The following is a 26,515-nucleotide window of genomic DNA, read 5'->3' as shown; positions in this document are numbered from 1 at the left end:
GTGTGCAGGCTTCTCATTGTGATGGCTTCTCTTGTTGCAGAGCACAGGCTCTAGGCGAGCAACACGGGCTCTAGAGTGCAGGCTCATTAGTTGTGGCACACGGGCTTAGTTACTCCACAGCATGTGGGATCTTCCTGGACCAGGGCTTGAACCTGTGTCCCCTGCATTGGCAGGAGGATTCTTAACTACTGTGCCACCAGGGAAGCCCCAAGCATGTGTTTAAAAAGGGCTGGGTTAACATCCTTGCTGTAGAATCTGTGTGTAACGCTAGAGAAGTCACCTAAACTCCCCCTGTACTGGGGAAACTAGTATCTACATCAGTGGATGATGCCCATCTTCCAGGGTTGTCAGAATTGAGTGAGAGAGAGAACAGACCCTGGGGACAGACAGCTGGGTTTGAACTCATGCTTCACAGCCTCAGTAGACCTTGGCAAGTGAGTGAATCTCTCTGTGTCACAGATCTCTCACTTGTAAGATGGGGATCATGTTAGGATTTGTTTCACGGTAAGATATGAGACAATGTGTACACGGGCGTCAAGCCCAAAGCCTGACATCTGAGACTTTTACCTGCACCCATTTTACCTGTGACTGTTATTGCTGTTGCTATTATTATTACAATATTTTTCCATCCAGAATGTGGTAGTGCTCAATAAATAGTAGCCTTATTTCTCTTTTTAAAATTCTCTTTCTGTCTCCTTCAAAGAATTTTACGTTTACTACTACATAAATATTATTTGATGATTTCAGCTTTCCGTTTAGATAAATGTTCTACCTGACACACTTACTTATGATGACTGATGGTAACCACAATCCTAGAAAGTTAAGGTTTAATGAGACTTCGGAGAGTTTCTAATTATACAGTCATTTATTACAAAGATAAGACAATCCTGCAGCCTGTGGAACAAAAACCACATTCACAGAAAGACAGACAAGATGAAAAGGCAGAGGGCTATGTACCAGATGAAAGAACAAGATAAAACCAAAGAAAAATAACTAAATGAAGTGGAGATAGGCAAACTTCCAGAGAAAGAATTCAGAATAATGATAGTGAAGATGACCCAGGACCTTGGAAAAACAATGGAGGCAAAGATCGAGAAGATGAAAGAAATGTTTAACAAAGATCTAGAATTAAAGAACAGAGATGAACAACACAATAACTGAAAGGAAAAATACACTGGAAGGAATCAGTAGCAGAATAACTGACGCAAAAGAACAGATAAGTGATCTGGAAGACAGAATGGTGGAATTCATTGCTTCAGAACAGAATAAAGAAACAAGAATGAAAAGAGATGAAGACAGCCTAAGAGATCTCTGGGACAACATTAAACTCAACAATATTTGCATTATAGGAATCCCAGAAGGAGAAGAAAGAGAGAAAGGACCCAAGAAAATATTTGAAGAGATTATAGTTGAAAACTTACCTAACATGGGAAAGGAAATAGCCACCCAAGTCCAGGAAGTGCAGAGCATCTCATACAGGATAAAACTAAGGAGAAACACACTGAGACATATAGTAATCAAACTGGCAAAACTTAAAAGACAAAGAAAAATTATTGAAAGCAGCAAAGGAAAAATGACAAATAACAAACAAGAGAACTCCCATAAGTTTAACAGCTGATTTCTCAGCAGAAACTCTACAGGTGAGAAGGCAGTGGCATGATATACTTAAAGTGATGAAAGGGAAGCACCTACAACCAAGATTACTCTACCCAGCAAAGATCTCATTCAGATTTGATGGAGAAATCAAAAGTTTTACAGACAAGCAAAAGCTAAGAGAATTCAGCACCACCAAACCACCTCTACAACAAATGCTAAAGGAACTTCTCTAAGTGGGAAACACAAGAGAAGAAAAGGACCTACAAAAACAAACCCAAAACAATTAAGAAAATGGTAATAGGAACATACATATCGATAATTACCTTAAACGTGAATGGATTAAATGTTCCAACCAAAAGAAACAGGCTTGCTGAATGGATACAGAAACAAGACCCATCTATATGCTGTCTACAAGAGACCCACTTCAGACCTAGGGAAACATCAGACTGAAAGTGAGGGGATGGAAAAAGATATTCCATGCCAATGGAAATCAAAAGAAAGCTGGAGTAGCAATGCTCATATCAGATAAAATAGACTTTAAAATAAAGAATGTTACAAGAGAAAAGGAAGGACACTACATAATGATAAAGGGATCAATCAAAGAAGAAGATATAACAATTATAAATATAGATGCACCCAACATAGGAGAACCTCAATACATAAGACAACTGCTAACAGCTAGAAAAGAGGAAATCGACAGTAACACAATAATAGTGGGGGACTTTAACATCTCACTTACACCAATGGACAGATCATCCAAAATGAAAATAAATAAGGAAACAGAAGCTTTAAATGACACAATAGACCAGATAGATCTAATTGATATTTATAGGACACTCCATCCAAAAACAGCAGATTACACTTCTCAAGTGCACACGGAACATTCTCCAGGATAGATCACATCTTGGGTCAAAAATCAAGCCACAGTAAATTTAAGAAAATTGAAATCATATCAAGCATCTTTTCTGACCACAACATTATGAGATTAGAAATGAATTACAGGGAAAAAAACATTACAAACACAAACACATGGAGGCTAAACAATACGTTACAAAATAACCAACAGATCACTGAAGAAATCAAAGAGGAAATCAGAAAATACCTGCAGACAAATGACAATGAAAACACAACAGTCCAAAACCTATGAGATGCAGCAAAAGCAGTTCTAAGAGGGAAGTTTATAGCTATACAAGCCTACCTCAAGAAACAAGAAAAATCTCAAATAAACAATCTAACCTTACACCTAAAGAAACTAGAGAAAGAAGAACAAACATAACCCAAATTTAGCAGAAGGAAAGAAATCATAAAGATCAGAGCAGAAATAAATGAAATAGAAACAAAGAAAACAAAAGCAAAGATCAATAAAACTAAAAGCTGGTTCTTTGAGAAGATAAACAAAATTGATAAACCATTAGCCAGACTCATCAAGAAGAAGAGGGAGAGGACTCAAATCAATAAAATTAGATATGAAAAAGGAGAAGTTACAACAGACACCACAGAAATACAAAGCATCCTGAGACTACTACTAGCAATTCTATGCCAATAAAATGGAAAACCTGGAAGAAATGGACAAATTCTTAGAAAGGTATAACCTTCCAAGACTGAACCAGGAAGAAACAGAAAATATGAACAGACCAATCACAAGTAATGAAATTGAAACTGTGATGAAAAATCTTCCAACAAACAAAAGTCTAAGACCAGATGGCTTCACAGGTGAATTCTATCAAACATTTAGAGAAGAGCTACCCCCCATCCTTCTCAAACTTTTCCAAAATATTGCAGAGGAAGGAACACTCCCAAACTCATTCTATGAGGCCACCATCACCCTGATACCAAAACCAGACAAAGATACTACAAGAAAAGAAAATTACAGACCAATATCACTGATGAATATAGATGCAAAAATACTCAACAAAATACTAGCAAACAGAATCCGACAACACGTGAAAAGGATCATACACCATGATCAAGTGGGATTTATCCCAGGGATGCAAGGATTCTTCAATATATGCAAATATATCAATGTGATAAACCATATTATCAAACTGAAGAATAAAAACCATCTGATAATCTCAACAGATGCAGAAAAAACTTTTGACAAAATTCAACACTGATTTTTGATAAAAACGCTCCAGAAAGTGGGCATTGAGGGAACCTACCTCAAAATAATAAAGGCCATATATAACAAACCCACAGCAAACATCATTCCCAATGGTGAAACACTGAAACCATTTCCTCTAAGATCAGGAACAATACAAGGATGTCCACTCTCACCACTATTATTCAACATAGTTTTGGAAGTCCTAGCCACGGCAATCAGAGAAGAAAAACAAATAACAGGAATACAAATTGGAAAAGAAGAAGTAAAACTGTCACTGTTTGCAGAAAACATGATACTATACATTGAGAATCCTAAAGATGCTACCAGAAAACTACTAGAGCTAATCAATGAATTTGGTAAAGTTGCAGGATATGAAATTAATGCACAGAAATCTCTTTCATTCCTATACACTAATGATGAAAAATCTGAAAGAGAAATTAAGGAAACACTCCGATTTACCATTGCAACAAAAAGAATAAAATACCTAGGAAAAAACCTACCTAAGGAGACAAAAGACCTATATGCAGAAAACTATAAGACACTGATGAAAGAAATTAAAGATGATATCAACAGATGGAAAGATATACCATGTTCTTGGATTGGAAGGATCAACATTGTGAAAATGACTGTACTACCCAAGGCAATCTACAGATTCAATGCAATCCCTATAAATTACCAATGGCATTTTTTATAGAACTAGAACTAAAAGTCTTAAAATTTGTATGGAGACACAAAAGTCCCTGAATAGCCAAAGCGGTCTTGAGGGAAAAGAACGGAGCTGGAGGAATCAGACTCTCTGACTTCAGACTATACTACAAAGCTACAGTAATCAAGAGACTATGGTACTGGCACAAAAATAGAAACATAGATCAATGGAACAAGATAGAAAGCCCAGAGATAAACCCATGCACCTATGGTCAACTAATCTATGACAAAGGAGGCAAGGATATACTATGGAGAAAAGACAGTCTTTTCAATAAGTGGTGCTGGGAAAACTGGACAGCTACATGTAAAAGAATGAAATTAGGACACTCCCTAACACCATACACAAAAATAAACTCAAAATGGATTCGAGACCTAAGTGTAAGACCAGACACTATAAAACTGTTAGAGGAATACATAGGAAGAACACTCTTTGACATAAATCACAGCAGGATCTTTTTTGATTCACCTCCTAGAGTAATGGAAATAAAAACAAAACTAAACAAATGGGACCTAATGAAACTTGAAAGCTTTTGCACAGCAAAGGAAACCATGAACAAGACGAAAAGACAACCCTCAGAATGAAATATTGAGGGAGAAAATATTTGCAAATGAATCAACAGACAAAGGATTAATCTCCAAAATATATAAACAGCTCATGCAGCTCAATATTTAGAAAACAAACAACCCAATCCAAAAATGGACAGAAGATCTAAATAGACATTTTTCCAAAGAAGACATACAGATGGCCAAGAAGCACATGAAAAGCTGCTCAACATCACTAATTATTAGAGAAATGCCAATCAAAACTACAATGAGGTATCACCTCACACCAGTTAGAATGGGCATCATCAGAATATCTACAAACAACAAATGCTGGAGAGGGTGTGGAGAAAGGGGAACCCTCTTGTAGCGTTGGTGGGAATGTAAATTGATACAGCCACTATGGAGAACAGTATGGAGGTTTCTTAAAAAACTAAACATAGAATTACCATATGATCCAGCAATCCCTCTACTGGGCATATACCCAGAGAAAACCATAATTCAAAAAGACACATTGACACCAATGTTCATTGCAGCACTGTTTACAATAGCCAGGTCATGGAAGCAACCTAAATGCCCATCGACAGACGAATGGATAAAGCAGATGTGGTACATATATACAATGGAATATTACTCAACCATAAAAAGGAACGAAATTGGGTCATTTGTTGAGACGTGGATGGATCTAGAGACTGTCATTCAAAGTGAAGTAAGTCAGGAAGAGAAAAACAAATATCGTATATTAATGCATATATGTGGAACCTAGAAAAATGGTACAGATGAAGCGGTTTGCAGGGCAGAAATTGAGACACAGATGTAGAGAACAAATATATGGACACCAAGGGGGTAAAGCGGCGGCGGGGGGTGCTGGTGGTGGTGTGATGAATTGGGCGATTGGGGTTGACATGTATACACTGATGTGTATAAAATTGATGACTAATAAGGACCTGTGTATAAAAAAATAAATAAAATAAAATTAAAAAAACCCAAGAAACAAAGATAAAATATCTCAGTCCCAAAGCGGCTCATTCCCCAGAAGAAACAAAATATAAATATATACTTTATATTAAAATATTATATATAAAGTATATATTTATATATTTTATATAAAGTATATATACTTTTTAATATAAAGTATATATTTACTTATGTGTATGTATATACCTATATACACACACACATATCATATACATTCAAGTTCTTAGAAACTATTTTTGTAATCATATGAAATTTTTTTTTATATGAAATTTTTTATGCTAGTATTTTTTATTCTTTCTACTGTATATTTCCTATTTGTTCCACACAATTAAAAATCCTCATTCAGTCCTTTCTATATTATCTGTATAGTGTGGTTCCGAAATGAAATGTCTTCAGCTTCCCCAGGGTTCTTGGATTACGGCAAAACGTGAATATTTTTATTAGATGTTTTACTTTGAGTAGAACATATTCTTTGTTGACTGGGAAAATAGACAGCAATTAAAGGGCTTTGGGGGATATGACTCCCAAAGAGACAGTCAGAACGGAGTGGGATGCAGAGGATTGGCCTGGCTAAAACTTTTCCTATAAACCTTCCTAAAAGACTCTGTATACTAATCATCCCTAGAAAGTTGCTCCCCTAGTGAAGCTTTAACTTAATCCCTTCTAAGCAGGGCTAATTTCTTAGAAGCACCTCAAGACTGTTCTACCCAACCGTGATCTCAGTACCTGCTAGGGCTTTAGGGTGGAGAGTAAAGCAACTGGCCCTTCTCCTTCTGCTTTGACTTATCTCTCGCTCTGCCTACTTAACGCTAAGAACATGTTCCCCTTGGGGTTCACACAGATTCTCTCTCTTGTCCTCATAAATTGGACATGATGGAATGTATGGGTTGTCCTCTATAGATAAATTGAGGCACAGGCAGAGCCGTTCAGTGATTTACCAAGTGTCAGAGCTGTTAGGCTGAACCTGAGGTTTCCCTCCAGGTCCATTCCATAAGGTCAGTTGGACCCCAAGGTCCCTTCTGCTCCAGGGACTCTAAATCTCAGCTTATTTTCTTTATCCTCATTGGAAAACAAGGCCCAGAGCCTGTCTCATGGCCCATAATAAGAAAATGTAGTGGTGTTAGCAGTACTGCGATGTTTTGAGATGACAAATTGGGCAGGGACAATATCTTTTCAAAAATTAAATCACTGAAACCTGTGTATATCCCATTTATGAGGAATAAACAGTTATGAATGCCCTTAAAAATGAGACAAATCTGAGACTGGCAGATCTCTCTCTCTCTCTTTCTCTGCTCTTCCTCCCTTTTTCATTATCTCCTGGAAAACATGTAGATCTCTACATCCTGTTCCTCTAGTTGTTCACACAGGCAAACATAATGTCTCCTTGGGAAAAAAAAAAAGAACTGTTTCCTTAAATAACTGTCATTTTATTAACTCATAAGTATAGCACTGGCCACTGTAACTTAATAGTCTCAGTAAGCTGGATGGCTAAAACACACAATTCAATCAAAACGACCATTACACGAGCTCCACATTTTTATAGAATGCTTTACGTTGGCAGTAAGTCTACCTCATTAAAAATCTGAGAATGAAAGTATGACATTGTGATTAACCCCCTGTTATGCTTACAAGAGCAGAATTCCACAGCAAATTTCATCCTGTCAAAGGGCTACTCTTTAGTAACTGGGAAAATGAATACTGAACAAAAGTACCCTATAAGATTGCTGGATAATTTTTTTTACATAAAAATATACCATAAAACTCTGGAATTATGTCTTATCATTTCATGGTCCAGATGGGGTTGTTGCATTATGTTAACAAGGTAACAAAATATTAATCTGAAAGTATGTTGGCTCTAATTGAAAGGTGTTTGTCTAAACTGCTTATGGAAGGTTTTTTGGCAGCTCTAATCACCAGATATTTTACTCCTCCGTGTCTTCTTTTTTATTGGTAGCAGGCTCTAATGCCTTCTGAAAACTCCCTAAAACCTTATATTAAGTATATTATAAGTAAACACTGTGAATCTTCAAGTGGGAGTACTGTCTATTACAACCTACTTGGGGATTCTAAAACCAAGCTTTTGCAGTGAGCTTTATTTATTCAACCCACCATAAATAGTTACCGTTAGAAGGGGAGACAAAGGAAATAACTTGTCTGGGATTCAATTAAATTTCTCCAAAATATTAATATTGCTTTAAATTATGATAAAAATGAATTACTTGCTATCAATGGGAATGAAAACCTGGTCTGGGGCAAGAAACATTTTCTTTAAACTATATTAAACACTGAAGCATAACAAAAAATAGCCTTCAGAAATTGTATATGAAAAAGAATATTAAATTATCTGAAAAAGACACCACTTTATTAATTTTATCCTGTTTGCTGAGCATTTTAAATATTTTCCATTTAAACACTTTTTCTTTACCTAAAATTATCAGCAACAATAATGTCCTTGAAAATTTTTTTACAAATCCATCATGAATTCATTTTATTAAAACTCCATTTATATTTCTAAAATATAATTTCAATAAGAATTTTTATTCGAAATATTTTTTAAATTATTGAATGGAAAAATATCCCCTCATTTATTCTACAAGAACCTGGGTAGTTCAATTTTCTTGCATATAAACAAGAATAATTGCTTAAATATTTGAAAACACTTCTAAACGATAAAGTTCTGTAGAGTACACAGAGACCCCAGTGTCAGGAAAGGCAATTCATCCTTGCTGTTATTAATATGACACTAACATAACCTGGTTCTCCCAAAATTTCAACTACCATCACTTTTTAAGTTCATACATTTTTCTATACCATTCTTTAGCCCAGCTTAGTTACACTAGGGTGACTATGTAATTTACCATTCAAACCAGGAGAGTTTTGAGAATGGAGAGTTTTGAAAAGGAGAGGCTATTAACAGGCAGAGACTGCAACTGTCCCAAGCAAACTGGGATAAATGATCACCTTAGTTATAGCCATCCCTTCATAATCTTTCTGCTGTCATTAAGTTAAAGAGCACACATGTAGTAGTCACCTTCTCCAAATTACAATTTCCACTTCCAGGTCACATAAGTGATGATGGGAAAGGGAGGGGTGGAAGTAAGACAACCAGGCATACTTCTTTTAACTTTGAAAAGGAAAAGCTGGCAAAAAAGGACAAAAAGACCAAAGAAAATAAGACTGTTTACTAGAAGAGAGCAAAGGTCAAAAAAAAAAAAAGTCACTTTGCTGCCTGAGTTACTTGCTTCTTATTTTCCTTTGAGCCCTTAGCCTACTAGTATAGGTTAGTATTTTGTTTAGATTAATTTATTATTGTTATTAAGCAGCTCTCATTTCAACTTAATTTGGCAGTAACGCAAATAAATCTAAATAAGTATTAGAATAAGAGGTGGTTAATTCCATCAGTTTTCATTAATGAACAATGCTCAAGGCTAATGTAAAGGATCCAGTGCTCTCAAACGGCAGCTATGCTCATTTAGTCATTGTCAACTCATCAACATACATTTTATAATACCAACCTTTTTGCATGTGTTACAGCAGGGAAGAGATTGTTCATAGTCTTCTTTGTGACTGCCTACATCTAAGCCCCAGTGTTCTAAGTGTAAGTCACAGAAAATAATACCCTAACATATGACCTGAGCCAGCTAATGGCACTCGGCCTAAGGTTGATTCAGTTACTAAAACTACCATCATTGCTGCAAGCCCATTGTAAGCTGATGTTATTTTTGACATTAGTATTTTTGAAGCTAGTTCATTTAAAGAGGAGATGCAATGCCAAAAAATGCTTGTTAAGTAGCACTCTCATCTCAGGACAGCAATATCTTATACAAACTGTGATACAAAGCCGCTGTCTCAGGTGATACAGGTGACTTCTTACTATAAGTTAGAAATGACTCGCGGGCTGCGGATCTATGATAATATGATAAAACAAATTTTATGTAAGCATAAGATAAATGTCAATGAAAAATAATAACCTGACTTTCACCTTCATTTAATTTAACATTAATCACTGAACAGAGAACTTATATCATAAAAAGTGAAAACTATTATTTAAAAATTTTTTGAAATCTGTAATTGGGACGATTCAAAGGAAAAATCATCCTGTAAGTACCTGATCTTTTCTTACTACTTGCGTAACAAAGAATTTGGCTTTTTAAAGTAAAATGGCTTTCCTAGGCCTTTTTATTTAAATAGTTAGGCCCCTATGGGGGACACTGTGGGTTGTTTAACAGCTGCATCAGCCTTCTTTATTCCTTCCTGGAAAGCTTAAAAACTACATTTCCATAGAAACCATATAGATAATACAGCATTTAAAAAAATGTTTTCAGAGCAAATCTTTTGCGAACAGTTTAGGAGCATATATAAAAATCTCTAGGAACTACTTTGTTCTCTCTTTTGAACTGCATGAACTAAATTCTTTAGAGAATCTAGTTATTAAAATCTGTATTAGGTTTTATTGCTACCTAGCAAATTATCAACAAACTTATTCGCTTAGAACAACACTCATTTGTGATCTCATCGTTCCATACATAAGAAGCTTGAGTGCGCTTGACTGGATTCTCTGCTGAGGATCTGACAAGGCCGAAATCAAGATGTGGACTCTTATCAAGAGGCTCTCAGCTCTGGCCTGTGGATTATTGGTTCTGCCCTCTGAGTCATCCTCCCTTTTTCATGAACAGTAACATATGTCTGCAGCTGAGTCGTTTTATTAGCCTGCTTCCTGTAAGTAGAATTTTGGAGTCCAATAGCCTCCTTTCATTTTGTACTCTCTTGTTTCTTTCCATCCAAGTTGTTAGTGTCTCTGCTGATATTAGGGTCCTTAGAACTTTGTGGGTTTCTTGTGGATGGCACAGCAATGCTCCCCATTAGAAAGAAGCTACATCCACAAATTTTTTTGAGATAATCCCTTCTCTACCTTTGGCTCTTGTTGAGATGGCTGAGGGCCACACAGATTCCTACAAGACCTCTAATTTAGTTGAGAAGATCTATGAGGCATAACCTTAATCTCTTACGACCGAACACTCTGATCTTTCAGTCTTTTAAAGTGATGGCAAAGATTTGTACAGCCATACCCTTGGCTTTTTTTTTTTTCTTTAATATGCCACACTTTCAAAGGCAATCTGTTAATTTTAGCATCTCTTCTCATCTGAATAGGCAGAGAATTTCCCAAGTTATCATGCCCTGGTTCCTTTTTGTTTAACAGTTCTTTCAATTTACATCTCTCTTCTTGCATTTTACTCTAAGCAGCAAGAAACAGGCCACATCTTCAACATTTTGCTTGGAATTCTCCTTAGTAAGATATCCCAGCACATCTTTTACAAGTTCTGTTTTTTACATAACTGAAGGACACAATTCCGTTTAGCTTTACCATTATGTAACAAAGATCTCAGTTCTTCTAGTTCTCAATAATATATTCCTCACTTCCTACTGTACCCCCATTAGCAGCATCTTTAATGTCCATATTTCTACTAAGGGTCTGTTCAAGGCAATCTAAGACTTTTCTATCATGCTCCTAAAAATTCTTCCAGCCTCCAACCACTTCCTGATTCTAAAGCCACTTCTACATTTTCAATTACTTATTATGGCAATACCCCACTTCCAGGTATCTAATCTATCTCTTCAGAAACATACTATTTCCCTTGCTTCTTGTTCTTGATTTTTTCTTTATTCTTGTATTGTATTTATATTTTTTATAATACAATACAAGTATTTATATTTACTTGTATATATAATACAATACAAGTATTTATATTGCGGTATTTATATTTTTATGGTGGGTTTAGTGCATCATCTCATCTTAAAAGATGCAGGGCTTCCCTGGTGGCGTAGTGGTTGAGAGTCCGCCTGCCAATGCAGGGGACACGGGTTCGTGCCCCGGTCTGGGAAGATCCCACATGCCGCGGAGCGGCTGGGCCCGTGAGCCATGGCCGCTGAGCCTGCGTGTCCGGAGACTGTGCTCCGCAACGGGAGAGGCCACAGCAGTGAGAGGCCCGCGTACCACAAAAAAAGATGCAGCATCACTAACACAGTTCAGTAGTAGCCAATATCTATAAAGTATATATTGCTATGTTTGTATTTTATAGATAAAATGTTTACATTAGCACCTATGTTGGATATTGACATGGCTTAATATGTTGATGACCGAAAATGCAAAGTTGATTGGTATCCTTCACAGTTACCTCGCAAAAGTCAGCACTACACTCTTGAAATTAAGCTTCTATTAGCCTTTCATGTTTCCTCCATTACTTTTCCCGTGGTCACTCCATCTCAGCTTATCACACAACTAATGTCTAGATATTTTTATGCTGATAATTCACGGGTACTATTGATAAAAACTAAATCCTAATACCATTTTATTTTGCTTTTTTTTTTTTTTTTTTTTTGCAGTATGCGGCCTCTCACTGTTGTGGCCTCTCCCATTGCAGAGCACAGGCTCCGGACACACAGGCTCAGCGGCCATGGCTCCCAGGCCCAGCCGCTCTGCGGCATGTGGGATCTTCCCGGACCGGGACACGAACCTGTGTCCCCTGCATCGGCAGGCAGACTCTCAACCACTGCACCACCAGGGAAGCCCCTAGTTTGCATTTTAATGTGGCTTGGGAACATTGAAATTTTTCATGAGAAAAATATGAAGTCTATGTTATGTTCATGTCTTATAGTTAGGGGAAAAACTACATAACATGATTGCTTCATAAGACTTTTTTTTTTTCTTGATTTGAACTGCAAATTCTAAACTGAAGTATCCTGATACAAAAATTCAACATGTACAAAACTCTTTGGAAAGATTAATTCAACTTTTCACAGTGTGAAGAGGTAAAAATCATCTTCACGAGAGCTCAAGCATTGAAAATGTCAGTCCAAAGACAGAATCTTAAAAAAAAAATTCCAAGTTAGTGAAAAGAAAGATTTATAATATAGTGGCCATGGTAACTGCAGTATACCCTGTTGCAAACTAGTATGTGGTTAGTAAAGTGCCTCTGTATTAGATTCTTTAGGATAGAAGATATTCTATAAATTCAAAATTTTGAGAACTCAAAATGATATTAGTAAATCTTGAGATGCTTTCAAGAAGATATCTTAAGAGTACAGCCAAACCTAAAATCCATTAAAGTGACCCTGTTTTCTTGATATGCCTGAGACTATTCAACTGCCTCCTCTGCCATGGCAGATTCTGGGGCTCTAGTTCATGTGTTCTGTAGTCTGCACTTGCTCCACTGTGGTGAGTGATACCACCTTGGGTGCAGTATTGACTGAGTTTTTCATGAGAGATGCTAATAGTTGTTATATAACTATAGTTGCTATAACTAATAGTTGTTATATAACTATAGTTGCTATAGATGCTAATAGTTGTTATATAACTATAGTTGTTATATTATATAATTATATTATTTGGAGCTCACCAAAGAATTTTCCTTGTTCTATATTCTCCCCATCATGGCATGGTTCTAATGTACTTTGGTTTTAAGTGTCCAAAACGTGTTAGAGCCGATCTTTGATGAAAAAAATCTTTTGATATATTTAAATATGTCAAAGATAAAGTTCATTTACAATGTATACAACCTGAAATATTCTAGTATGTGTTTATTAAAAATAAAAAACGGGGGTGTGTGGGAATGTGCACATGATATTGCACATTACCATAGTCTTGAATTTGGATTCTAAAAATATCATCAAATTGTAAAAAATGCCATAATAAATTTGATATAATTAAGGTTTTGTCTGCATAACAACTGATATCTTCTAATATCTATTTGTTTGGTACTTTGAAAAATTAGTCTTAGAATTAGTGCTTATTCTTCTAAAAAGAGTTTACTAATTCTTATGGTTCACAACCTTTATTTTGAAAAAAAATACATGTGTTTTGGTACTCATTCTTTTAATAAATTAGTAGGACATATTGCTATAAGCAACAGATTTTTATGTTAAATGCTTTTGATATTTAGAGTGTAAAGAAGGAAGTGATTCCTGAGAATACAGTTGTGAAGAATTCTGAAATATATGAGGAATCACTGTTTAATCCTGATTATGGGAAAGCACATTATTTGACAAAAGGTAGAAAATAAATGAGTAAAAGAATGTTTTAATAATTGTATTAGCAAGCACCGCATGTGTGTGTGTGTTTTAACAGGTAATAGAACACCTCCATAGGAATGAATGAGTATTTAAAACATTTTGAGTAACAGATGGTATTTGATTTTTCCAGCCAACTGTCTTGCTGTTATATGTCTATCTTCTATAGAATCTCTTGAGTGATCTAATTACCGGTAAACTTGTTTGTGGTTAAAAAATACCCACTTTATGGATTTAGAAACTGAGTCCTAGGAAGGCTAAGGGACTTGCTCAACACTATGCTGTCTGAGTTTCAAAGCTGAGACTAAATTCAGATTTTCTGATTTGAAAAAACTTAAGGTATTCACTCCTTTATACATCTTAGTGCCAAGTTCATGTGGATGCAAGGTATTTAAAGTAATAAAAATTAATATCAGGCTTCCCTGGTGGCGCAGTGGTTAAGAATCCTCCTGCCAATGCAGGGGACACGGGTTCGATCCCTGGCCCAGGATGATCCCACATGCCGCGGAGCAACTAAGCCGGTGTGCCACAACTACTGAAGCCCACACGCCTAGAGCCCATGCTCCACAACAGGAGAAGCCACTACAGTGAGAAGCCTGCGCACCACAACGAAGAGTAGGCCCCGCTCACCACAAGTAGAGAAAGCCCGCATGCAGCAACGAAGACCCAACGCTGCCAAAAATAAAAATAAATAAAATAAATAAATTTAAAAAAACCGAAGACGCAAAAAAAAAAAATTAATAGCAACAAAGTGAGAATTCCTGATAAGCTTATATTGCATGCTGTCATATCAAAGATACAACAGGCAAATGTTTGATTTCAACTAACTGCCAGAAACGCTCAGTCAGCTAAAAGCATGGGCAAAACTCAGATTCTTTTGAAACTTCTTTACCTAATATTTTCCCCAAATAATTAAAGAATAGGAATACTTTGCATAGTTTTGTATGGAACTATTTTCTCCCTAAACTTTTTTTTCTGTTAAAATATCTCTGTTAAAGGAGATTCTACATTATTTAAATATTATGGCATTACTTATCAGTATAGTGTTTTTCCCAAAGTGGGTGCCCAATAAATACTTTGGATGACAAAATCAGCTCATTTATTAAAATACAAACAACTATCCCAGTAGTGATTAGATCAACCAAGGGATTCTGTAAAATAGACATGGGAGAGCAAAGCAGTCTCTTTGGAAATTTAAATATCATTCTGAAGAATGATGGTAGCCATTTGATGATTCAGTAAAAATAGAGTAAATAATGGTGATTCCTTAGAATAGAAATTCCTTCTCTTGTGACAGATGGACACCCTTCTCCTAGCTTAATGGGCTGTGAGACAAGGTCGCCAGTTCTGGGCTGCTCTGTGTAGGCAGATTCCTCATGGTGCGTGGACTGCACTGACCTCTTTGAATATGCCTCCCAAGGAAGGGAGGCATCAGAAAATGTGTCCACTGACCTGTATCTCGATCTCACATTTGTTGTACTGTTTGTTCGTTCATTAGTAACCGTAAGTGAAAACAACTCTAAATGGACTCTGAGTCTTCATTTGTGCCAACCTTCCAGCCTAGGCCAGGTTTAGTGGTCTGCCTTAGTGCAAGCCTCAACCATCATCACTAGTGAATGCCAGCAAACATAAGGGTTATGGAATAACAGATCCAATCTGAATTCTAATAATGGTCTCAAGAAAGAAACTAACTCCACATATTGGGAATCAAAGACACCCCTTGAAAACAATGTGGCATTACCTTTGAATAATATGAAATTAAAGAAGTGAGTTTAACCTTTTTTTTTTTTTTTTTTTTTTTTTTGCGGTACGCGGGCCTCTCACCATTGTGGCCTCTCCCGTTGCGGAGCGCAGGCTCAGAGGCCATGGCTCACGGGCCCAGCCGCTCCGTGGCATGTGGGATCTTCCCGGACTGGGGCACAAACCCGTGTCCCCTGCATCGGTAGGCGGACTCTCAACCACTGCGCCACCAGGGAAGCCCGTGAGTTTAACATTTTGACTGAAAAACTACAAATGTAAATTTGATACTGACAGGTTTAACAACATAGTAAATTACTTCTGAGGGCAAGTCAACCAGAGGAAATCTTAAAATATTCTAATCAAAGGAGTATTGCATAGCTTCCTCGGTACTTTCCGAATGAGAAAAATATTTATCTGAATATGGAAGTCTGGGGAAATTATTATGTATCCATTTCTATATCTTTTAGATCAAACATTTTACCTCTCAAATCTTTGCACAGGTATACTCCTTTAAATTGAAAGGATAAGCAACGTAATCCTTTATGTTGCTTCTACAGAGGGACATAGTCATTAAAATTGCTTAACAAAACTAAAGTGACTATCTTACATTTCTTGTTTTGTAAGATGCAGCTTGTTTGCACAGCAATCTTGACTACTACACTGTGAGATACTTGAAGACAAGAACCAATCTTGTATTTTTTCTTCCTCCATCACTGAGACCAGCATGTGGAGAATGCCCAACAAAAGTTCCCAGAATTACATCACTCTCATAGAAAGACCCACATTCCATTTAGGGAAAATGTTTCCAACTTTCACATTCCCTACATAATAATAGCATATAAATTCCCACTGGAGAAGGAAATGGTGAGGTGCAGCTAAGTTTCTCGAAAGTTTTATGAATATATGTGGATAGAAGGGAAAAAACCCAACAAGGTGAAAGTAACATAAACACATAGACCATTTCATTCTTGGATGAATGAAGGCATATAACCCACTTGGGTATCCCAGTCAGCACCATTTTCTTTGAATATACAAGATGAAACTGCAGTCTTACAATCCTGTGAAAGCATTAGAGATTCTGGGTATAATTCTTTGGCAACATCTAGAAACCGCGTTTAGATTCGGGGATGCTGCCAGCTCATTTGATAGCTTTATGCTGAGGAAGGAAGAGTTAGGTTTTAGGCTGGGTAAAGCAAGAATAAGAGATTTTGAAGTTCATAAGTAAATTCTGAAACTATCCCAAAGCAATAATAAAATATACATTTCACGTATAAAATTCTTGGTTATAATCTAGGATTGTCATTTTTATGCCTTTATGAAAGTAAATAATAGGTATGGAATAAATAATTTTCTGACATAACATGTACATAAAGTTTCTAAGTATGATAACAATTTTATATTGCTGATTCTGGTTTTTTTAAATGCTCTGGCATTATGTAAAAAATAGAACCTGACATAAAAATCTCATTTTGCCTTGTGTCTAAGTGATTTGAAGAATCCTCTGCTTTCAAACTCACATTTACCACTTGGATTTAGGACACAGTTATGACAGATGTGCATATTTCTGAGTTACTTGAAATTTTGTATTAATTGCAATACATCTATTACAAATATTTCTTGGGGTCAATTGCTACAAGGTCCTTTAGAACCAACAGAGCCAGTGATACTGTTATACTAAAATGTCATGATCAAAAGGAAAAGTTTTTAAACATCTTTTCTCCCAAATATGCCATTAGGACAATTTGCTTTTTAAAAGCTATGAACTGCTGTACCTTTTACTATGACAAGATCCAAAGAGTCAGCAAGAGAGAGAATTCAGACCAGGATCAAAATGATTCCATTTTTACCACTTAGTGACTAACCTACAATCTCATCACATTGATAGGAGATGTACATAATGTCTATAGCATCAAATAAAACTAAATGTCTCTTTATAGTAGGTTCTAAAACAAAGAAGGGATATAACAATAGTTTTGTATATCAGGAGCTACAGGATTATTGACCACTGACATATTGCTAAGACTCACTTTAGAAGTAGTTATTTTATTTTATAAACTGTCTAGGACTTCATTAGGAAACACCCTGAGAAGATATTTATGCAATACTTGAAAATGTCCACTAATAAAATGAGCAATTAGGATCAGACCATTTTTATGTGCTTGTTTTTAAGACACTGAACAATTATGGGTTCACAGTCTCATTAACCAAAATAAAACATACAAGCTTTCTTTTCTTCTTTTAAAATGTTACAGTAATTATAAACATCCTACTTAGCAAATCACCTAAGACTACCAAATTGGAACTGCACTTTTCAGAGTCTGTTTCTCTTTTAGCCTTCCTAGTTGTAAATTAAAATTTTTGCCTTCTCTATAATGGTAACTACCCTGCAATTTTTCAAGAGAAAATATCATACATATTGCCAATAAATGAGAGTCTGGGAAACCAGAATGATTTTTCAACTGGAGTATTATTATTTTTTAATGGAAGTTATCATAATTCAAATGTTGCATTAGAGAACAAAATCCTGACATTATAACATAAATTACATATTTGGAAAATTCATGCATTTCCAACAGGCATGTCTTAAGGCATAACTCATTAAAGAAGTGTATTTTGATATTTAGATTTCATTATTGATTATTATTTTTAAAACGCTTTATTTGCAAAGATGCTAAAATTTTCCTTAACTACCTCTAAAGATCCATGTGATTCCACAGGTCTCTTCAAATCAATTTGAGATTAAATAATGTGATTCTTACTATTTAATTTTCTTCCTCATGGATTTGGATTGCTAGAAAATTGATTAGGCTTTCGCTAATAGAATTGCCAGGCCAGAAAAGAGCAAATGAGCATTGTTTCTGGAGTAAGACAAATGTGGGTTCAGGTCTGGCTCTGCCCCTTTTGATCTGTATAGCCTTAGACACATTAGTCTATCTAAGCCACAATTTCCTCACCAACAAATTGAGTTCAGTAATAGTGTTCACTTTTACAGGACAGTATTGAGGATTAAATGAGACAATGTGCCTTCAGCTGTCAACCCAGGGCTTAACAGAGTGCACACACTCAGTATGTATTAGCTGGTGTTAGTACAATCTTCCAAGGCAGTCCCCCCAAAATAGTTTGGGTGTGTTGCGGTCTAGGTCAAAGTATAAGCGTTGGTAAAACTTGGATCTTTTATTTATTTATTAATTTTTATTTTTTTTTAGGGTCTCAATTTTTCTAAAGAAATTTTTTTCCATCCCAACAACAATGCAATGGCCAAGGACCTTAGACTGACAATATTACTTTATAACATTCAGCTTGTCATGGCAAAGACATAGTATAATCATACTGCCCATTTTTATGGTACTTTTGAGTACTCAAAATGCTATCTTATACATTATCACATGCAATTGTAGCAACAGTTCTATGAGGCAGGCCAAGTAAAGGCAGGATGACAGTGGCTGCTTACTTGGAAAAGCTCACAGGGCTAGTCACTGATTGAGCTGCCACTGGAGTTCAGCTCTTCTTAGTCCGGTACTTCAGCCTTACTCCCTTCCCACCTGAACTACATAACTCTCTATTTATGAGGGAGTAAAACAATTCTACAAAACACACCAATATTTATCAGAAGTTAAATGAGAGTCTTTCTTCAGAAAATGCCTCTGTGGTAATGTGTTTTAAAGCTGAGTCCACTCAGAACTCTTTTATTGAAAGCCTTCCCTAAGGATTAGCACTGTGGGAGATGGCAAAGTGAGCTCCCAGAGACTCTGGTCTCAAATAAGTGTAAAAGCCAAATAGAAAAACTGCCAAAAGGCCAAAAAAAAAAAAAAAAAAATCCTAAAAGTCTAGGGCAGATTATTTAAAAAAATGTAAATTTAAAAAAATGGATTTCTAAGAAAGGGCTAATTATGACTAGGAAAAAGAAGCAATCTAGGGCTTCCCTGGTGGCGCAGTGGTTGAGAGTCCGCCTGCCGATGCAGGGGACGCGGGTTCGTGCCCCGGTCTGGGAAGATCCCACATGCCGCGGAGCGGCTGGGCCCGTGAGCCATGGCCGCTGAGCCTGCGCGTCCAGAACCTATGCTCCACAACGCGAAAGGCCACAACAGTGAGAGGCCCACATACCGCAAAAAAAAAAAAAAAAAAAAAAAAAGAAGCAATCTAAAGAAAGGGTGGAACTGAATAGAAATAATAAAAATAATTCTGTCCCAGTAAAACACCTGCCCTATTATCTAGACCTTCTGAATTAATTGACAAGAAATAACTAGCTGGAACCCACAACTTACATCAACTATTCCTACAATTAAAAAGTATTTATGTTGGTAATTGTTTTTGAATTCTGTTCATCATATAAATTCAAATGCAAATAATAAACCAGCAGGTCTTAGTATTTGGAGAAGTTTTTCCAAAGTAAATATTTTTGTATGTTGTAAAAATTCATAACTATATTATAGGGTTTATTCTATACATATTTTAATTTGTTGCAAAGTAAAATAGCAAGATTGTTTTTTTTTTTTTTTTTTAACATCTTTATTGGGGTATAATTGCTTTACAATGGTGTGTTAGTTTCTGCTTTATAACAAAGTGAATCAGTCATACATAAACATATCTTCCCATATGTCTTCCCTGTTGCGTCTCCCTCCCTCCCACCCTCCCCATCCCACCCCTCCAGGCTGTCACAAAGCACCGAGCCAATATCCCTGTGCCATGCGGCTGCTTCCCACTAGCTATGCAAGATTGTTTTTGAGGAAACTTTTCTTGCCTGCTTATAAATACTATCCTTGTCACAAGATACCCTTGTGGTTTCTGGAGGGAATGTCTCAAATTGTATTTCCAGAGAGTACTATTACATTTAAAATTGTAAAATGTCACTGAGCCTACACACACCTTTTAACTGAATCCAAACCGTTTATATTCAGTAGCACAAGGGAATAGTATTTTCTTCTCATACAAGGTACATAATTATGAAGTGATTTGTTTTCTACATTGCCTATTTTAAGAAGTACTCACATTTTGTTTCCAACTCCATATCTGTTGAAACATTATACCTTCAATATAACAAAGCCCCTTTCCCCATTTCAAGTGCCTGATAGAAGCATGTTTAAAGCATACGGTAAAATTTTTTAAATGCAATCTATTTTGACATGTTAGTAATAGGTTTTTAAAAATATATAAAGCTTTTAATTCCACCACATATCACTCTTAGGCTGACTAGAAATACTTTATAATTCTTTATTCTGTGATGTCTACTTTCTCATTAAAATAGGACATCAAGACATACTGCTTCTTGTGCTATTTCATTTGTCATATGCTTTGGTTTATAAATCAACCCAAGTTATCTACCAACTGAAGAGTTATTTTTTAAACATGACATGAAACAACTGAAAATTTCATTAGAATTACCAATTGTTAACAAGTAGTTTTTTTTTTCCCGAATGGAAGAGACCAAGAGATGGTCTTAGATATAAAGTGTATTTATGGGTAGTCAGTCATGAAGGTGAGACCTAAAAGCAGTCATTCATGTTGGATTACCAAAGTGAATATCACACTCCACTGTTTAACCAACAGGGTGACAACTGGTCCCAATGCTTATAAAATGTGTGCACTGGCAGGTACCTATATGAATACTTTCTGAGTGATTTGGTTCAATGTGAAAAGTCAGGAATCTTACTCCTCATCCCTTAAGCTGAATTTATTTTCACACATTATTAAATAAGCTTAATTATTACAGGGAGTCCAAATGGCCATTACAAATTCATGTACTGAAGAATAGTATCCTCAAGTGAATGAACTGGTTATACCTAGTAAACATCAATGGTATTAGAGCCCTGAAGCCTCCAGTGTTCCAGTAAATAAGGGCAGCAAACACAGTGAGAAAGCCAACACTTCCTTCTTCTCCACAGGAATTTTATCCCAAGGTCTATGAAATCTTCTGAAGAGAACATTAATATCTGGGTTAGGAGGCTTTTTAGTACCAATGAATTCTGAACTGATTTGTAAACTCTCTTTGGAAAATAAGGATCCATTATTTTGTAAATCTGAGTAGAGATGATTGGTTTTTTGTAACAGCATAAGAAGTATAAGTAGTAGCTGGGAGTCAACAAATTCACAGGAATAAACTAACCGTGTCTATTAACATTTATACAAAATTACCTCTGGTGTGCTGGTCAAAATTGATCAAATGTTCAACTAGTGGAAAACATATTTCTGCTAATTGTAGAGCCTATAAGTTGAGGTTAGAACCTGAAGTAGAATTTGAAAAGGACTCTCCTTGTTCAGAGAAAAATAAAAACGGTTAAGAGTATCCTGTGACACTGTGACACCTCCTTAAAAGGTGTCTGGACTTTAGTGTTGACCACCATCACCCACTGACATTTTTTATGGCTCTTCTCCTTACTGTAGGGCTGGGTAGTAGTTTCACCAGTACATGAGAGTCACAGACATTGAAGAAATGCCTCATTAGACATTTGGCTGTACAGGATTGCCTTCAGACAGCACAATTTCTGCTTTCTGATTCTTCATCTATTTCTTCTCTTTTGCTGTGAGAAAAAGACTTCCTCCTTAAGGTTTTTAGAGCTGTGGAATCTAGAGTGTTTCAAACTCTAGACTGGAGTTTAAGGAGATTTACTGTCTATAAAATATGCAAATAATTTAAAATTTAATGGCTGCCATGTCATTTCTGGTTTTTCTTTAATCTGTTCTTAAAACAGTTTCCTTGACAAAATAGATTATTTTATAAAAATAATTGAAGAGTTTATTTCTCATTATAACAGCAATACAGCTTTATCAGAGAAATTTTGAAAAGTACAGGAATTGATAAAAATGAAAATCTGTATTTCCATTGCTTGGGGATAACTATTTATGGCATTTAGGTATTGGTCTCGTTTTCATAGTTTTCGTAGATTCTAGACAGAGTAGAATCTGGATGACCTGAATGAGAGTTTCTCATAATGGAAGCACTCATGGAAGGCACACACCTGGCAGAGTATGTGCAGTGGTATCTGCTGCGTCTTGGGTCTGTCTCACTCTGGGATATGTGTCTTCTCCTTTGATACCTACTCTAAATTTACTGACCCAGATTATTTGGTCTATCTGGATCTGGTTTCTGGCTTGTACAAAGATGAGGATACGGGCACGATGACATCAAAGCAAACATGTGTATAGTGTGGGCCAGTAGGCGGGGTGCGTAGGGTTGAAACTGAATATTTGAGACTCAGAAGGTATTGCTAAATGCACCAGAGGTATCAATAAATATGGGGAAGAAATCTAGGGATGGCTAAAAATCTAGGGGTGGGAAGGAACTAGTAAAATAATAGGTATGTAGAAATCCCGAGTGCTGGCAAAGCAATAGGAGGTCATAAAACAGGGTATCAGAGAGTGACTAGTAAACGTTAAAAAAGACTTCAGTAACTGCTACCCATGATGACAAAATTTAACATTCAAAATTCTAATATTCAAATTTCTGTGTTTCTGCTGGCTGACAAATAAATGTCATTTCTATTCCCTTCTACTAATTTATCTGGATGGAATTTTCTGTATACATTGTATTGAGACACAAACTTCCTATCTTCTTATTAAACCTTAACTGCTCCCTTCTTTTTCTCTTTCTTGGTCTGTACCCACCCCTCCACTTTCAGGCTTGGACACTGTAACCCAGAGTACAGGGGTGGCACCTCTCAGTGGAGTGAACCTCAATCAGCACAAAGCAAAGGTCAGGAGGGATCCTGGTGTGAATCTTTCTGGAGAAGAAATTCCACTTGCTGAGTCAACCTACCTGCTGACTGGGCTGCTGTGCCCCTTCCAAATTTTAACGTAGCAGCCAACACAGAATCTCATTACTTTGCAGCTGCCCTTGCCTGTCTTCCCTTTCCCCTTATTTGTACTTCCCTGGGCTTGTACTCTCAATAAAATCAGAATTTTAATCCTTGCCTCAGGCTCTGTTTTCTAGAGCAGTGATTCTCAAATTTTAATGTGGAAACAAATCACTTGGGGATCTTGTGAAATAAAATACAGATTCTGTGTTAGGAGATCTGGGGTGTAGACTGTGATGCTGCATTTCTCACTGCTTCCCAAGTGACACCCACACTGTTGGTCCTTTACATATCAAGGTTCTAGAAGGCAAAGAGTAAGACAAAACTCACCACCACTACAGTGGATGCTCCTTCAGGGTCAAGGCTTTGTCTGTCTGTCTCTCTCTCTCTCTCTCTTTCTCTTGCTCTCTTTTTTTTTCACTGTTCTATCCCCTGAATCTAAACAATGCCTGGAATATATAGGAAGTGTTCAATAGGTATCTACTGACTGAGTAATAAATGAATGAATTCTCCCAGGTGACTTTGGTAATTTTTACCAGTCATGGTAAAAATTTCTAATTTTAACATGCAAAATTTTCAGGTGGATTACATTGTCTGGCAGTGGGTTTTCTGTATTTCTGGTGACTGACAAATGAATGTTGCAGTGGTTGAATTTTTATGTCCCCCAGAATGCATATGTTGATATCCTAACCCCCAAGGTAATGGTATGAGGAGGTGGAGCCTTTGGGAAGTAATTAGGTCATGAGGGTGAAGCCCTCCTTAGTACCCTTATCAAAGGAACCCCAGAGAGATCCCTTGCCCCTTCCACCATGCGAGGTTACAGCAAAAAGACAGCCACTTAGGAGATGGGCTCGTACCAGACACCAAATCTGCCAGCACCTTGATCCTGAACTTCCTGGCTTCCAGAACTGTGAGAAATAAAGTTCTGTTCTTACAATCCCCCCGGTCTATGGTATTGTTTTAGCAGCTCAAATGGACTAAGACAACGTTGAATGCCAAACACAGCTGCACATTTATACTTCCCCAGCGTCAAGGGGTTAAAGCCAAAAGTCAATTAAACCTAAGAGTTACATTTCAGAAACTGGTTGGTGATTTGGAAGCATGGGTGGACAGTCCTGAGGTATATAGTTCAGGAAAGCTTCTATTAGGTTCCCAGAGGCCAACCTTCCTTTTTTAAAAGCCTAGTTGTCTTCTGTCAGGTGCTCGAGTGCAAAGAGAAGTATGCTTAAGATACATTATATTGGTAGCTTCTCATGTTTTCTCACCCAGCACTTCACTTTTCATATAATGCCTTTTATTATAGAGGGTAAATGGCAGTTTTCCACTGAATTTTAAAATAGTGCATCATGTATAATTCATAAAAACTGCCAGTAGCATCAACATCCTCCTCTGGTATTTGTCCTACTCAAGAAATATCACACATTAGACTTCTGTGATAGGTGTTATGCCTATTATTGGATGCAACTGACCTTGTCCGACTGTCCCTTCTGTTGCTACCAACAATCATTTGGACATTTAAGAATTTTTAGCTGACAAACTCAGAAGCTGTTCTTTCCTTGTTACACTTTTACTGTCGTCATAGAGACACAGACACAGCTGAATAGAGTTTTCACATATGGAAGACCTGATGAAGGGGTGATATTAACCATGCTACTATATGTCACTGAATTTGTTTCTAAATGGGCAAGGTTAGACACTTGCCCTTGATTTTTAAGGAATTTCCAAAGACCACAAGAGTTTTTACCAGGAATTCTCGTTTGGAAGTACTCTCTCTTACAGTGGTTCTCAAACTGGGGTCCTGTACCAGTGGCATCTACATCAGTCTTGAACTTGTTAGAAATGAAAATTTGGGGGCCCTGTAATGTTTTACCAGCCCCGTTAGCTGGCAAAACATTATTTCGAGATGTATCTGTGAGGGTGTTTCTGGAAGAGATTAGCATTTGAATCAGCAGACTGAGTAAAGAAAATCTGCTGTCTCAAATGTGGGCAGGCATCGTCCAATCTGTTGAGAGCCCACATAGAACAAAAGATGGAGGGAGGAGGGTGAATTCTCTCTCTCTTCCTGAGCTGGGACATTCATCTTCTCCTGCCCTCGGACACTGGAGCTCCTGGTTCTCAGGTCTACAGACTAGGACTGAATTATACCACGAGCTTTCCTGGGTCTCCAGCTTGCAGACAGTAGATCATGGGACTTCTCAGCCTCCAATACCATGTGAGCCAATTCCTATAATAAATCTCCTCATATAGATCTATATATATCCTATTGGTTCTGTTTTTTGGAGAGCCCTCACTTAATAGAAGCCCCATCCCAGGCCCATTAAATCAGACAGTGTAGTCTGTGTTTTAACAAGTACTTCAGGTGATGACGATGCATGCTAAAGTTTGAGAACCATTTCTCTACTAGCTATCTTCCTGCCTCTAAAAGATAGCTTTGATGAGAAATAATAAAGTATGTAAGAATTCAGAGATAAACTGTATATAAGATGTTCTACTTAGGGATATTTGAAAATCAAAGGTATAGTATAGTGTTTTTAGAACTGGGCTTAAACTATATACAGTACCATGGGAGAGGGATTTATTGAAAATACATAAGGCTTGACCCTACGCCGAGCTACTGAATCAGAGTGTCTGAGTCGGGGCTCATTGCCTCTTAAAGGGCCCTCCAGACAGTTCTGAGGCACCAAGTACGATAACTGTAAGAATAAAGTGTCGCTTGTGCTAACATTAGTTATTTCTGGGTGATGGGACCAAAAATGATCTTTATTTCCAAATAATTTTTGAATTTTTTGAGTTGGATGCAATAATTACTTATTACTTTTATAATCAGAAAATTACAATGCAAGCATTTTAAAAGGATGGAAGAACACAGAATAGCATTGAGTCATCTTGAAGACCTGAGAACTTGAGGGATTTATGTATTTTCCTTATATTACATATATCAGAGTAGTGAAGAGCTCAGTTTCTGAAGTAGGACTGCCTGGGTTCAAATCCTAGAGGC

At 36.7% G+C, this 26,515-nt stretch overlaps 1 protein-coding gene across 10 annotated transcripts in view; it reads right to left on the bottom strand.

Moving 5' to 3' along the window:
- Positions 1–26,515, bottom strand: part of ZNF385B (zinc finger protein 385B) — a 391,044-nt gene that overhangs the window by 134,037 nt on the left and 230,492 nt on the right. The window contains exon 1 of one of the 10 annotated variants that reach the window (XM_067741352.1): positions 9,436–9,523. The exons of 8 other annotated variants lie outside the window; for them this stretch is intronic. In XM_067741352.1, the coding sequence (XP_067597453.1) occupies positions 9,436–9,445 (10 nt within the window). In that variant the 5' untranslated portion in view covers positions 9,446–9,523. Of the gene's footprint in view, positions 1–9,435; positions 9,524–26,515 lie in introns of those variants that run through there. One more of the 10 variants, XM_067741349.1, reaches the window with a different exon arrangement.

This window comes from Pseudorca crassidens, chromosome 6 (genome assembly GCF_039906515.1).
Source record: "Pseudorca crassidens isolate mPseCra1 chromosome 6, mPseCra1.hap1, whole genome shotgun sequence".
NCBI classification, from domain to species: Eukaryota; Metazoa; Chordata; class Mammalia; order Artiodactyla; family Delphinidae; genus Pseudorca; species Pseudorca crassidens.
Note: the sequence above shows the minus strand (reverse complement) of the source record. Positions and strands in the feature narration are given on the sequence as shown.